The 12230-nt window shown below is 40.9% G+C and overlaps 1 protein-coding gene across 1 annotated transcript; it reads right to left on the bottom strand.

The window, feature by feature from the left end:
• Positions 1–225: 225 nt before the first annotated feature.
• On the bottom strand, positions 226–11812 carry LOC135526469 (fibroblast growth factor 18-like). Its single transcript, XM_064954863.1, has 5 exons — positions 11180–11812; positions 10978–11014; positions 7305–7482; positions 5124–5230; positions 226–2038 (listed from the first exon to the last, which is right to left on the bottom strand). The coding sequence occupies exons 1-5, from the start codon at positions 11209–11211 to the stop codon at positions 1760–1762; spliced, it is 633 nt and encodes a 210-aa protein (XP_064810935.1). The 5' UTR covers positions 11212–11812; the 3' UTR covers positions 226–1759.
• Between the last annotated feature and the right edge of the window lie 418 nt (positions 11813–12230).

Genomic DNA, 12230 nt, shown 5'->3' with positions numbered 1-12230 from the left:
TGCTGTTACAAGAAGCCTTCACACTTTAAGGTTTGTATATGAAAATGCATACCTTGGCAGTATGCAGAGAAGGGAATGTACTCCATGTCTGACCAATTGATAGCTACAACATTAGTCTAAAGTTCTATGGGAAAGTAGTTACCAGTGAATTTATATAACCCCAATGTCTAGGAGAGAAAAGGCACATGTACAGTATTTGCCCCACAACTATAAACACATAGAATACCTTTTTTAAATATAGTCCTCATTTTATTAACAGAGGCCAAATAAATTCATCACATTGTATTTACAAAGAAAGGCAATAAATATCTTATAATAGTCATAAAATTATTTTTGCATACATTTTAAAAATTCATAAATGTGTCATGTTGTTAGTAGCATCTCATACAAAACCTGTCAGGTGGTAGACAAATATATAGGCTACTACAGCTGTACCCAGGAATAGAGGCTGAACTTTGTCGTCACTGGTAAAATGGTCAACATTGTTCTGTCGGGATCACAACTCCTCTGGTTGCCAGGTCTAGTGATGGCCGCAACCTGTTCCCCGAATCCAAAATAAGCACATTTCTCGTTATATGGTTTTCAGGGTTTAAGAGTTAGGTCTTACAATACGGAGATAGTGGGTGGGTAGGATGAATATATACCTTTCCTAGTACGCATGATAACAATTCAGTGCTCTCGACAATATAACTGGCTTGATTAAACACAATGTTAGAGATGAAGAGTTTTTGGGATGTCTCTTTGAACATGGGTGCTTGGGTGCACCATGAACAACCAGTGATACAATCCACCTTTTGGTTGTAGGCCTATGAAAAGCAGGGTAAATTGGTGGATGCAGATGGTAATAATACCAGATAGCTTGCTCTGTGTCAAAATATATGTATATAAGATAACCTCATATACTTGTACCGCAATGTTTGAGAAGCTGTCCAGTATTCATTAGTCTTTTTCAACCATTCTACCACACTAAGGAAAGTAAGGCAAAAGGTGGGATATTACATTTCCCATTTTAACAGCATCAGTGTTTCTGTCTCAGTTAACTTCTGAGCCACATCAACTCAGGTTAAACAAAACTACAACCCCGTCTGTCTGATGCCTGGCTAGTCAAAGCATGTTGTGTTCAGCTGAATCATAGGTTGCACACCAACATGTCAAAGAAATCACACAGTGCACAACGTGTTCAGTGCATTCCATCCAGAGTAGGCCACGAGTCAGAAGGTATCAACAGAGGGAGAGTTGGGGGAGGGGGAGGGGGCACTGTCAGATGTTGCACTCAAAGCTACGCAGTTATCTAGGTAAACTGTTTCACCTGCCATTGTCGCCTCTCTCCATTTCGTCTCCATGGCGTCCCGATTCCAGTGGAAAATATGGGATCCATGTTGTCTGGGGTAACACAAACAAAACTGACAGGTATTCCGATAAAATCTAGTGGATGATTTTTAAAACGTTTATAAACTCATGCTGTCAGAAGGATGCCTTCAGTTTGCAATTCAAAGGAGCAGAAGATGGTGGCAAAAAGGGTCCTTTGTCGTCCTTAGTTTATCCAGTATAAATAAAATAACAGACACGTTATAACAATTACCCAGAAACATCCAACAGTTGGGAGATGTTCAATGTTCCTGAAATATAAAAATAAAACCTCTGAATTTTTTTTTTTTTTTTGTCGCCGTTCTTTATACATAAAGTCTTTAAGGGGTTTTAAGGCAACAGGCTTTACATGGCCTTTGAAACAACAGTGCGTGTGCTGTCCATTGGACAATCAGTTTGTTTTGGGGTTGTGTTTTAGGCGACGTGCCCTTCGTGTCCGCTTAGTTACTGTCGTGAAACGAAACTCTTCCAGTGGGTCCACCTTACCCTTTGGGTGGCGTTTCATGAAATGCACTTCCTGTTGTGTTTGTGTGGTCCGCGATCCTTTTTTGGGCCTCCCCTTCCTGTTGAAGCCCAGGTACCAGCCTTTGTACTTGGCTGACACGAGAGCTGTGTAGTTGTTCTCCAAGAATTCTTCCACGAAGACGCACTCCTGGTTCCTTCCATTGAGCTGCAAAGAAAACAACATGTTAAGACACTTAGCACCTGGTTTCTAACACTCTGAAACAATGACTTCCGCCTTCCACGGCGGCAAAACATCAGCGAAATCTACTTTACCTACTGACAAAGAACATTGCTGTATGTCATAGAAGCCAGAAAGAGATGGAACTACTACAGTTGCATTTGTGGTATAGCTCTTTTAAGGACACAGAAACGTTACTAGACATTTCTCACCTTGAATTTGTAAGTTTAAGCTATGTGAGTGTTTAAAAAGAATAATACTTGTTTTGTACACTCCCCTATGTATGTATTTAGACAGGGAAGCAAGACTCAATCCGATCAAGCATTAACCGGTGTTAACCGACACCCCGCATAGCTGTTTTGGCTGTGTCTGAGGTGTAACTGTGCTGGAGCTGTCAAATCTGGTAGCAGCTGCTCTTGATCATCGTCATGGAGCCACACCAGTCCCACATGTTAGAAGTTCAGAAGGAGAAAGTGTAGGCTATATAGAAATAATGATGCTCAAATTGAAAATCATTCAGAAAAATAATTAGGATTTCCATCAGTTTAATGGAGGTGTAGATCACATGTCACAATCCTGTGTTCTAACTTGTAAACAAGGCTGCATGAGATTTCTCTTAAAGAAATACTTCGGGATTTTGGTCAGATGAACTCGTGGATACCATTTTTATGAAATTATAGGTAGTTTCGCGAGCCAATGCTAACAAAGCATTAGCGAAATGACGAAGTCCATAGACTTCAAGCCATTGCTCTAACGCTAGTTAGCATTGGCTTGCGAAACTACCTCTAACTTCCTTCACATTGGACACAGAGACATAAAAATGGTATCCACAAGTTCATCTGACTCTGGGGAAGTAAAGGGCCTCATTTCCAAAATCCTGACGTATCCCTTTAATGCAACTCCGTGCAGCCAATGGCAATGTCCGCTTAAGGTATAATGCCAGGAGCCACTTGTGGATTTGGCAGTCCTAAAGCAGTTCCACCTCCGACACCTCCGACACCTCCGACACCTCCGACACCGCCAAAACCACCACAATGCAGATTTTGGTTAAAGCGGATCTGATTTAATAGAGCCCTAAAAGTTTTAGGTTTTATAATAATAATAATAATATATCCCATTTAGCAGACATATCAGGGTATTTATATACATATCTGATTTACCATTTAGAAATAAAAGCACTTTATATATCTAGACCCCCCATTTTAAGATGTCATAAGTATTTTGACAAGATTCACTTATAATGTATTAATGTAGTCAAAAGTTTAGTATTTGGTCCCATATTCAATGACTACATTACGCTTATGACTCTACAAACTTGTTGGATGCATTTGCAGCTTGTTTTGGTTGTGTTTCAGATGATCTTTTACCCAATAGGAACTGAATGGTGAATAATGTATCATTTTGGAGTCGCTTTTACTGTAAATAAGAATATAATGTGTTTCTGAACACTTCTACAATAAAGTGGATGCTCCCATGATTATGGCCATGAATGAATCATGAATAATGATGAGTGAGAAAGTTATAGATGAACAAAGATCATACCACCCCAAAAATGCTAACCTCCTGTTATTGGTAATGGTGAGGGGTTAGTGTGTCTTGGGGTTAGGATCTTTGTTCGTCTGTCATTCATCATTCTTCAGGATTCATTCAGGATTATCCACAATCATGGTATAGCATCCACATTAATGTAGAATTTTTCAGAAACATCTTTTGTTCTTATTTACAATGAAATTACTCCAAAATGACACAAAACATTATTCACCTTTCAGGTACTATTGGGCAAAATATAATCCGAAACTGAAACAAGCTGCAAATGCATCCAAGGAGTTTGTAAAGTCACAAGCCTGAAGTAAACATTGTGTGCTAGGAATATGGGACCAAATACTAAACTTGTGACGACTTCAATACACTATAAGTTAATTTGTCCAAATACTTGTGAACAAAAACCTTTTCAAACGGGGGGACTCGATGTATAAAGTGATTTAAATTCTAAATGGTAAAACAGAAAAGTATGACAATACCCTCAAATAAAAGGTGACATTCAGTAATTCTAGCTTCACTGTCCAAACAAATACAGAGGGGAATGTACATGCTGCTATTTTACATGGCGCCACCTGGTGAACAAGAGGTATAATTGCAATGGCTTTCCTCCTATGTGGGCATTAGACTTCCAAAGCACTGTGATCATTATGAAGATTGCAGTCTATAATTGACCGATGAAGTGTCAAAAGAAAGGCACGGGTTACTTATCAAAGGGTTTTTATTCAGGGGTACACTGAGTGAGCACTCTCCATTATGGCTTGTATGTTACGCAAGTGAACATACAGGTAACTGCCAAAATAAAGGAAACACCAACATAAAATGTCTTAATAGAGCATTGGGCCACCACAAGCCAGAACAGCTTCAGTACACCTGGGCATAGATTATACAAGTGTCTGGAACTCTATTGGAGGGATGTGACACTATTCTTCCACAATAAATTCCATCATTTGGTGTGTTGTTGATGGTGGTAGACAACGCTGTCTCAGGCGCCGCTCCAGAATCTCCCGTTAGTGTTCAGTTGGGTTGAGATCTGGTGACTGACACGGCCATGGTTTACATTATTATCATGCTCATCAAATCATTCAGTGACCACTCGTGCCCTGTGGATTGGGGCATTGTCATCCTTTGGGGGCATAGCCATGGTAACCAAAATAATGGCATGCCCAGCATTTTTATACATGACCCGAAACATGATGGGATGTTAATTGCTTCATTAACTCAGGAACCGCACCTGCGTGGAAGCACCTGCTTTCAAGTGTTTCCATTATTTGGGCAGTTATCTGTAGATTCTTCATACATTGATGTGTATTATTATGAATGTCTGCGTGTTGCTAAAAAGGGAACTTAAGCACTCATAAAACCATGTTTCTATGCTTAGGCATAGTAATGTTCACACTGGGGTGTCTCTTTGGGTGTTCTCTGTTATTATTCATAGAAAACACAAGAGAATAGAAAAGGTCCAATTGTATTTCATTGAGTTAGATTTTCCTCGTTCTCTGGCAAAGAGAGTGGCAACCAAGGATGTGCTTACCTTTCCAACTATTTTGCCATTCTTGTTCATACAGATGTAATGCCCACTCTCCTCCCCTTTTATTCGAATATGGCTCCCAAAGGTTTCCGTCTCGACAATAAGAAGAGCTAGACGGCGAAAGAGAAACAAAACGTGATAATTATTTTCAAACACTTACATGCATTGAGTTGATACAGTCCATAAACAGTTTTAACCGATAAAACATTTGTTTGGTAATTTACTATAAAGCCCAGAGAGGTAGACACCAATATCAGTATCATCTTCCTGCAGTGATAAAGTTTACACAACAACATATGTGCCAAAACAAAATGGTTACATTTGAAATTATCCATTCTAAACAAGCACACCAGCGGCTTCTTTTGCTCTGTCACAACCTTAACCCCCGTGGGGTCAGCTTTGTTTCTGTTCGCTCCTTGCGGGCAAGAGATCTGCCAAACATTTTGGAGGGGTTACGCTCCCTCAGGATTAGGTTTCAGGTTCTCTTTAGTCTGTGCTCACTCAATCAAAAAGTTAAAGATGATCCATCTGTTTAACACACTGGTCTATTCAGTGGCACTCAAGGGAACGGAGGCATGAGGGGGGAGCCAGGAGGTGTGGGGAGGGGCATCTCCAAAATTGTCCCTTTAAACAATCTTGGATGGGAAGGGGAGTGGGAAACTCGTCTGAGAACTGACGTGGAGAGAGAGAGAGAGGGAAGAAGACATCCCCCTCTCTCAACCAGGGAGAAAAGAGGATAAAATGACAGTGGTGAGACTTCTCTGAAATCACAGAAGGCCTGGTTTGAGAAATACAATGGAGCTCCTGAGAGGAGTTGGAGAAGCTGGGGCAGAGAGCGCCACAAGTCCCCACTTAGCTGTCCCTCTTCCACCCCTTTCATACTACAAGGGTAAAAAAGCAAGCTGTACTGTGATAGCCTGGCTTGAAGTGGTTTTAGTGTAGTGTTGCTCACTGTAGCGAAGCTATAGAAGCCCCGTAGCATTTTCAGTGCTGGCTCTCAAACGACTGTGCCGAGGGCGGACTTGTGCGAGTGCAACTGGAAACTACAGGTGCAACAACTGCCTTTAAAAAACATTTACCAGCACCAACATGGATTTTTACACATTTTTACAAATACCTATGCATTTAAATATAGATATAAGATGCTATCCTAGTAGGACAAATGGTGACATCAATTATGTGGGATTGCATGTGACACTTTATATATACCACATTTCTTGAAGGCAAGCACTCCTGCCTGAGGAGAATTATAACTCCCTCTTATCCGCGTGTATATGTGGGGTAGCTGACCTTGCTGTAGCTGCGGCTCCATTTCTCAGCCATGCTTTCTGACCCTCCATTGTGCGGTCACTGTTATGACTGAGTGAGGATTAGTGCAGAGATGAGAGAAGAGTGTCTTCCCAAGCCTCCTGTTAAATCAGTGTCAGGGAGTTCACAGGTGCCAGGTACTGGGGCTGAGGGGGCAGGGTTGGCAAGTCTTCATGGGAAACATTGAATCTGCTTCCACTCAAGCTCTAACAAGCAACGAGAGGAAACCTCGCCTCAGCATATCTGTGACTGAACACAGTCGACACAACAGTGAGGTCGACTCGGGCCGGCAACATTACCGCCGACTTACTGTTTGTTGGCAAATCATACATGTGAGTGCAAACAGGCAAGCACTCCCATACAAACGCACCTAGACCACCGTCCAACTTTGAATAGAATATGTGCCATGCCCACAGTTACTGTAGAAACTGTATTGAATGTAGAAACTGATAGACCCTCTGTAGACCTGGAAACGACTATGCCAGGCATCACGCAGAATAACTTCCCATGACAACAATCAGCTGTATTCCCACCTCAGTATGGTCACTGAACAGAACAGTGGAAGGAACACAGCTGAGATTCAATGAATAAAGACAATATATATATCTAACCACGCTTTATCTGTGGCAGACATGCTTATAGCCTCAAATTCCCACACTATTCATCATTGTTATGGCTTAACCAAGCAATCAGTAAGTAGCAGAGTTAGGGTCAAAGTTCACAAGTTAGAAATGTAACTCCAACTCTGACCAGTAGCGGTCCAAAATAGGTCCAATGAATCCTGATTCACATGGGATAATTCCCACAGTAAAGACCATTGATGAGGGGAACTGGCTCAAGTGTCTGTAAGTGAAGTGCACAGGAATTCTCCCGTACCGTACTTGCCCCCATCGTCTCCGTTGGCGTTGACCTTCTTGCCCAGGATCTGGACATGCTTGCCCGTGGTGCGGCTGTACAATTGGTAGATGCGGATCTGCTTCCGGCTCAGGTCGTCCGGGTTCCGCGTATGGTTCTCGATATAGATCCTAAAATCAGCTGAGCTCTGTTGTGATTCCTGCAGGAGAAAGACATGACACAGGTGTTCATGGAGCAGCTTTTACTCTGTACTCTGTCATGAAGCTCTGCTTGGATGTTGCTTTGCTTGGATGCTGTAGGCTGATCTAACTGTGCGGCATTGAGAACACATTCAAAGAAGCAGAAGAGAACAAAAGTGCAACATGGTACGTGCTTCATTATTATTGCATGTCTTTGTATTGAGGCGGCTATTTACTATTTGCCTGGGGCCATATTGAGAAACCAGTATTCCATTTCCACAAGCAAGCAAGCCACTAGCAATTATACACCTGAAGCATCCAGACCTGTTACACTATCATCAAAAATATATCTGCCCTAGGGCCCAGTAAGGCCTATAAATCACAGTGGAGACGTGGATGCGATGGCGAGAGGCAGCTCTTACCATAAAACACACTAGGAAGGAGCATCTCGTAACATAAACTCCCCTATTCAAATATTTCACGCCGTTAGAATGAATGCAAAGGTCTGTTCTGCACTTACAAGTTGCCTAAGGGCCTACTTTTTTTTATTTAAATAGCTGACTTCGACAACACATCCAAATACATGCAGCCTGAGCGCCCTGTCACCCAACCCCATATGTGGATGGGAAGGAAAATGTACACTTTCAAAACCCCTGAAATCTCAATTCACGCCAAGATCCTGTTCCCCAGCTGTATCGTGTGGTAATTACATAGTAATGGCCTTTTATGTAGCTTCTCTCAGGTGGCTAATTATATACACATTACATTCTCCAACTCCTTGTTATTTTAACCTCAGCAAATGAATGACATTTAGTGAATGAGTGGGGAAATAGGCTCAGGGTAGAACAAATCTTTAATACAAAAGGGGAAAACAAACTACTGATCTGAATACAAATCCCAGTTGTTTGAAGCCACGTTACGGCTGTTCTCAGAAAAAAATGGTGTCAGCAAACATTAAAGGTACTACATAACACAGTTAGTTTTGGAAATACTATCGCAAGTATATTAATCAAAATATGAAACAATTGTATATCACTTTTTAATATTCAACTAAAATAAAGTAATTTTCCTCAAGAAAACATGCATCTTAATCAATAAGCAAATCTTATTTAAATGTCTTTATCAAACTTCCTTTGAATTGAGTCAATGTTTAGAGGGAAGGAACATTAACAGTTATTATGATACACCTCATAAGTTCATATAATAGAGCATCCGATAGAGCCTCTACAACACTCAAAGAGCATTCAAAACCAATAGAGCATTCAATAGAGCCTCTACAACAATAAAAGAGCATTCAAAATCAATAGAGCATCCAATAGAGCCTCTACAACACCAAAATAACATTCAAAACCAATAGAGCATCTAAATAGAGCATCCAAAACGCTCCACAACCTAGAAGGACATCATCATAACCCCCCCCCCCCCCCCCCCCACCACCACACACACACTCCAAAAGCTAACCACCAAGCCAGCATGAACTAAAACATTTTTGGGGGGGATAACTACTGCTGAGGGATTTGTGCCAAATCTCTCCATCTCTAAACAAACATAAAGGTTTGTTTTGTAGACAGTTGCATTTCACATCGAGGAAAAGGGCAAGCCTCTGCAGGGGGCTGAGGTTAATGCAATCGACAACATTTTTTATCCAGCCGTCTCCCTTTTCAAAGACGGCCCGAAAATGGATATGGTTGAAACTTCAAAAGTCTGGCACCATCTTCACTGGGAAGCTTAGCCCCCTTGCATCTCAGATACGCTTTACTATCTGCATAACACAGTCTACCTGCCATCAAGGTTGTGCTACATAATTGTATTGGTCTATCTAAAGGGTTTTGTCTTTAGCAAAGCCTCTATGAGACTTCCTTCTGGCCTACATCTTAATTACAGAAGTAATTAGTCATACAAAGCAAGAACTATATCAGAATTTAAACACTAGTATTGTATTACTATCTAGGACAGGGGCGAAATCAGACAGTAACACTAGCATTGTTTGTCCCAATTCCTTTGGAACAATCAGAGCACAAACCCTCACATTACCCAGTTGTGTCTTGTTTTTTATTGGTGTCTTTGTAAAATGTCTCCTTTTATTATGAAATGGGAATGCCAGGTTTTGTAATCGTGATCCCTTGACACATTTATTAAGGAACATCTCTGACAGAGATGTGGTGTCTCTGACAGAGATGTGAAATCCAAGAGGTAAAAGGGGGGATTCTACTCTGTCTTCGTCTATTGTTGCCTCATTGGATGGATTGGCCTCTCCATAAATAATTAGGTTGGCATGAGTGTTCTGTTTTTTTGAAATCCAAAGTATTTTTTTAAGAAGCTAGATTTCATGACATCTTATCACGTCAATCAGAGGGGAAAGGATTGGGTGCATTGTATGTAATTACTTAGCCCTGTATAAATAGAAGCAATATTTTTTATTTTTTTCACATATGCTTTAATTTGGAGACAGGGTGAAAAAGGTGAAACAATTCTAGTAGTTCTCTGTAATCCTGGAGTGGTTTGATTGGCATCACCTCGGTATATGATACTGACTAGACTATAAAATTACCCCAACAACAGAGGCATGGAAGCAGGATGTGGGCTAACCACCGCCTCTCACTGTATCCAGCAATATAACATGGTGGTTTCTTAACTACCCATTATATCTGACATTAATGTAACCCAAATACATCATGTCAAATGTCTAGATGTTTTACATTCATGTTCATGTGTCACATATCATGAACAAACAATAACCAATAGCCTACAAGCATGCCCAAAACGGAAATACACGAATTGTTAATATTAAGCTACAGTTAAGAAATTGAATCTAACACCGTGCAGAATGTTACTTTACATAATAATACATCATGTTCATTTTGACTTGAGTATTGCATGAAAGGTAGGCTACAGACGACCAATTTAACAAATCAATCGCATGCGAAAAAGGCGCGCGATTCGTGGAGTTTATATTATTACCGAATAGATCCACGACACTGAAAATGATCAAAATCGCAAATGATCCTGATCTAAATGTCTTTAAATTTCTTCAGGCTACATGTCAGTTTTTTCCATGCCTCAACGCTGGTTGCCTGGCTCAATGGTGCGCTGTGCGCTTATCTGATGCACTCGAGGACTCCTCGTTCATCAGAGTAAGGTGCGCAGTAGTGTCGTTTCTTCTACATTACAAACCTATTTCCCTACCATACATGCCATGTTTAAACAAGGAAAGAGTTACTATGCTTTTATTTTTATGAAATGAACAATACAACTATAATTAGGGAATTGTGTTAGTCTTATGTATTTAAAGTCATTTAAAAAAGTAATAAGACAAAGCTCAGAAAAAGAACCAGCGCGCCTAACCACAATATTTTCCAGTTTGCAAGTATCCAATTAAATGATAACGATTTGTTCATAATAAATCCAGAATGGGTGCCGCAAAATCACACACACACACACACACACACACACACACACACACACACACACACACACACACACAGTCCAAAAACGGAACAATCGAATCAACCTACCTGGAGCTGGAAATAGAGGACCAGAAAATGTAAACACCTGGAGAGAGAAGGGGAGGAGGGGGTTACTCACAAGCAATAACATTAAATATAAACACTATAGCCTAAATAGATGACAAGGGTAGTAACTAGCTTTTAGCGACTTCTATTGGTAAGAATGTACGTGTTTTAAGAAACGAAAGAAATAGAAAGATTGAATCCTTACAGGTATATGAACCTCGAAGGCAGAAGAGACATCTTGACTTGCTGAAATACACCTGTTTCCACAGTTTTAAAGCCCCGAGAGAAGTAGAGGATAGACCCGCCAGCGTCCTTAAACTACGCGAACAATTCCGGAGGTGCCTTTGAATCCCAGTGTAATGATAAACAACTGGAGTGCAACAATGTCACTGAATGCAACATTAGGTGCTTCCTTGTAAAAAAAAAAAATGATCCAGGGGAAAAATATAGCCTATTGTTTCCTGTCCCCCTCCAAATCTCCTCGCTCCGCTCTCACGGGCTGTGTAGACAGTGGTATCTTGCTGGGCGCCGAAATATTCAATTTGCAACCATTGCTTAGTATATTTTCCCTTGTTTAAAAATCCATTGCACGCACCCTCTTTGCTCCCAAAGGTGCTGCTCCAAAGATCAGATGTATTTCAATTCCGTGCGTACCTGGGGATATCTACACTTTGCATGGATCATGTTAATCTTCCGAATCTTCCGACTGTAAATAAAAAAAGTTATGGGGTATACCTCACGTTGTGATAAAACTTCAGTGGTATCCAGAGAGTATAAATATTACATCTGAATCAAACCCAGCGGAAGACCTTCGTAGCAGGGGCGATGGTGTAATGCCTGTCAGTAGATGGTCTGCGGCTAAGGATTTGGGCACAGTGAGGTTTTTTGTTGGTGGGTGGAAACTTGTCAGCGGTGTGCACCTGATAGGGTAATTTTTGAGAGACCATCAGTTTGGAGAATGTTTTCCTCTAGTCATAAATGATGGTGCTTGGGAGGGAGTTTGTAGACTACAAGGAGGGACTCACAAATTGATGGCTTGTTTTCAACCCTTTAGAAAGTTCTGTATATCCATTTCATTTGAAGCAATTCGATAAGGGATATTTCCTTAAATGCAAGTTTAGGCCTATTTCAAGTTCACAAAAAATAGCCTGGGCTACTTTACATTTTAGTCATTTAGCAGACGCTCTTATCCAGCGCGATTTAGGTGCCTTGCTCATGGGCACATCGAGAGATTTTTCACCCAGTCGGTTCAGTGA

The sequence above is a fragment of the Oncorhynchus masou genome, chromosome 32, assembly GCF_036934945.1.
Source record: "Oncorhynchus masou masou isolate Uvic2021 chromosome 32, UVic_Omas_1.1, whole genome shotgun sequence".
NCBI lineage: Eukaryota > Metazoa > Chordata > Actinopteri > Salmoniformes > Salmonidae > Oncorhynchus > Oncorhynchus masou.
This window is presented reverse-complemented; position numbering and strand designations above follow the sequence as displayed.

Bases quoted from the DNA above. Each gene is read 5' to 3' on its own strand.
- LOC135526469 (XM_064954863.1), bottom strand. From the start codon at position 11,211: ATGTCTCTTCTGCCTTCGAGGTTCATATACCT. The intron at 7,483-10,977 runs GTAGGTTGATTC...TTTCTCCTGCAG, and splicing joins TCCTCTATTTCCAGCTCCAG to GAATCACAACAGAGCTCAGC. The intron at 5,231-7,304 runs GTACGGGAGAAT...TTCGCCGTCTAG, and splicing joins AGACGATGGGGGCAAGTACG to CTCTTCTTATTGTCGAGACG.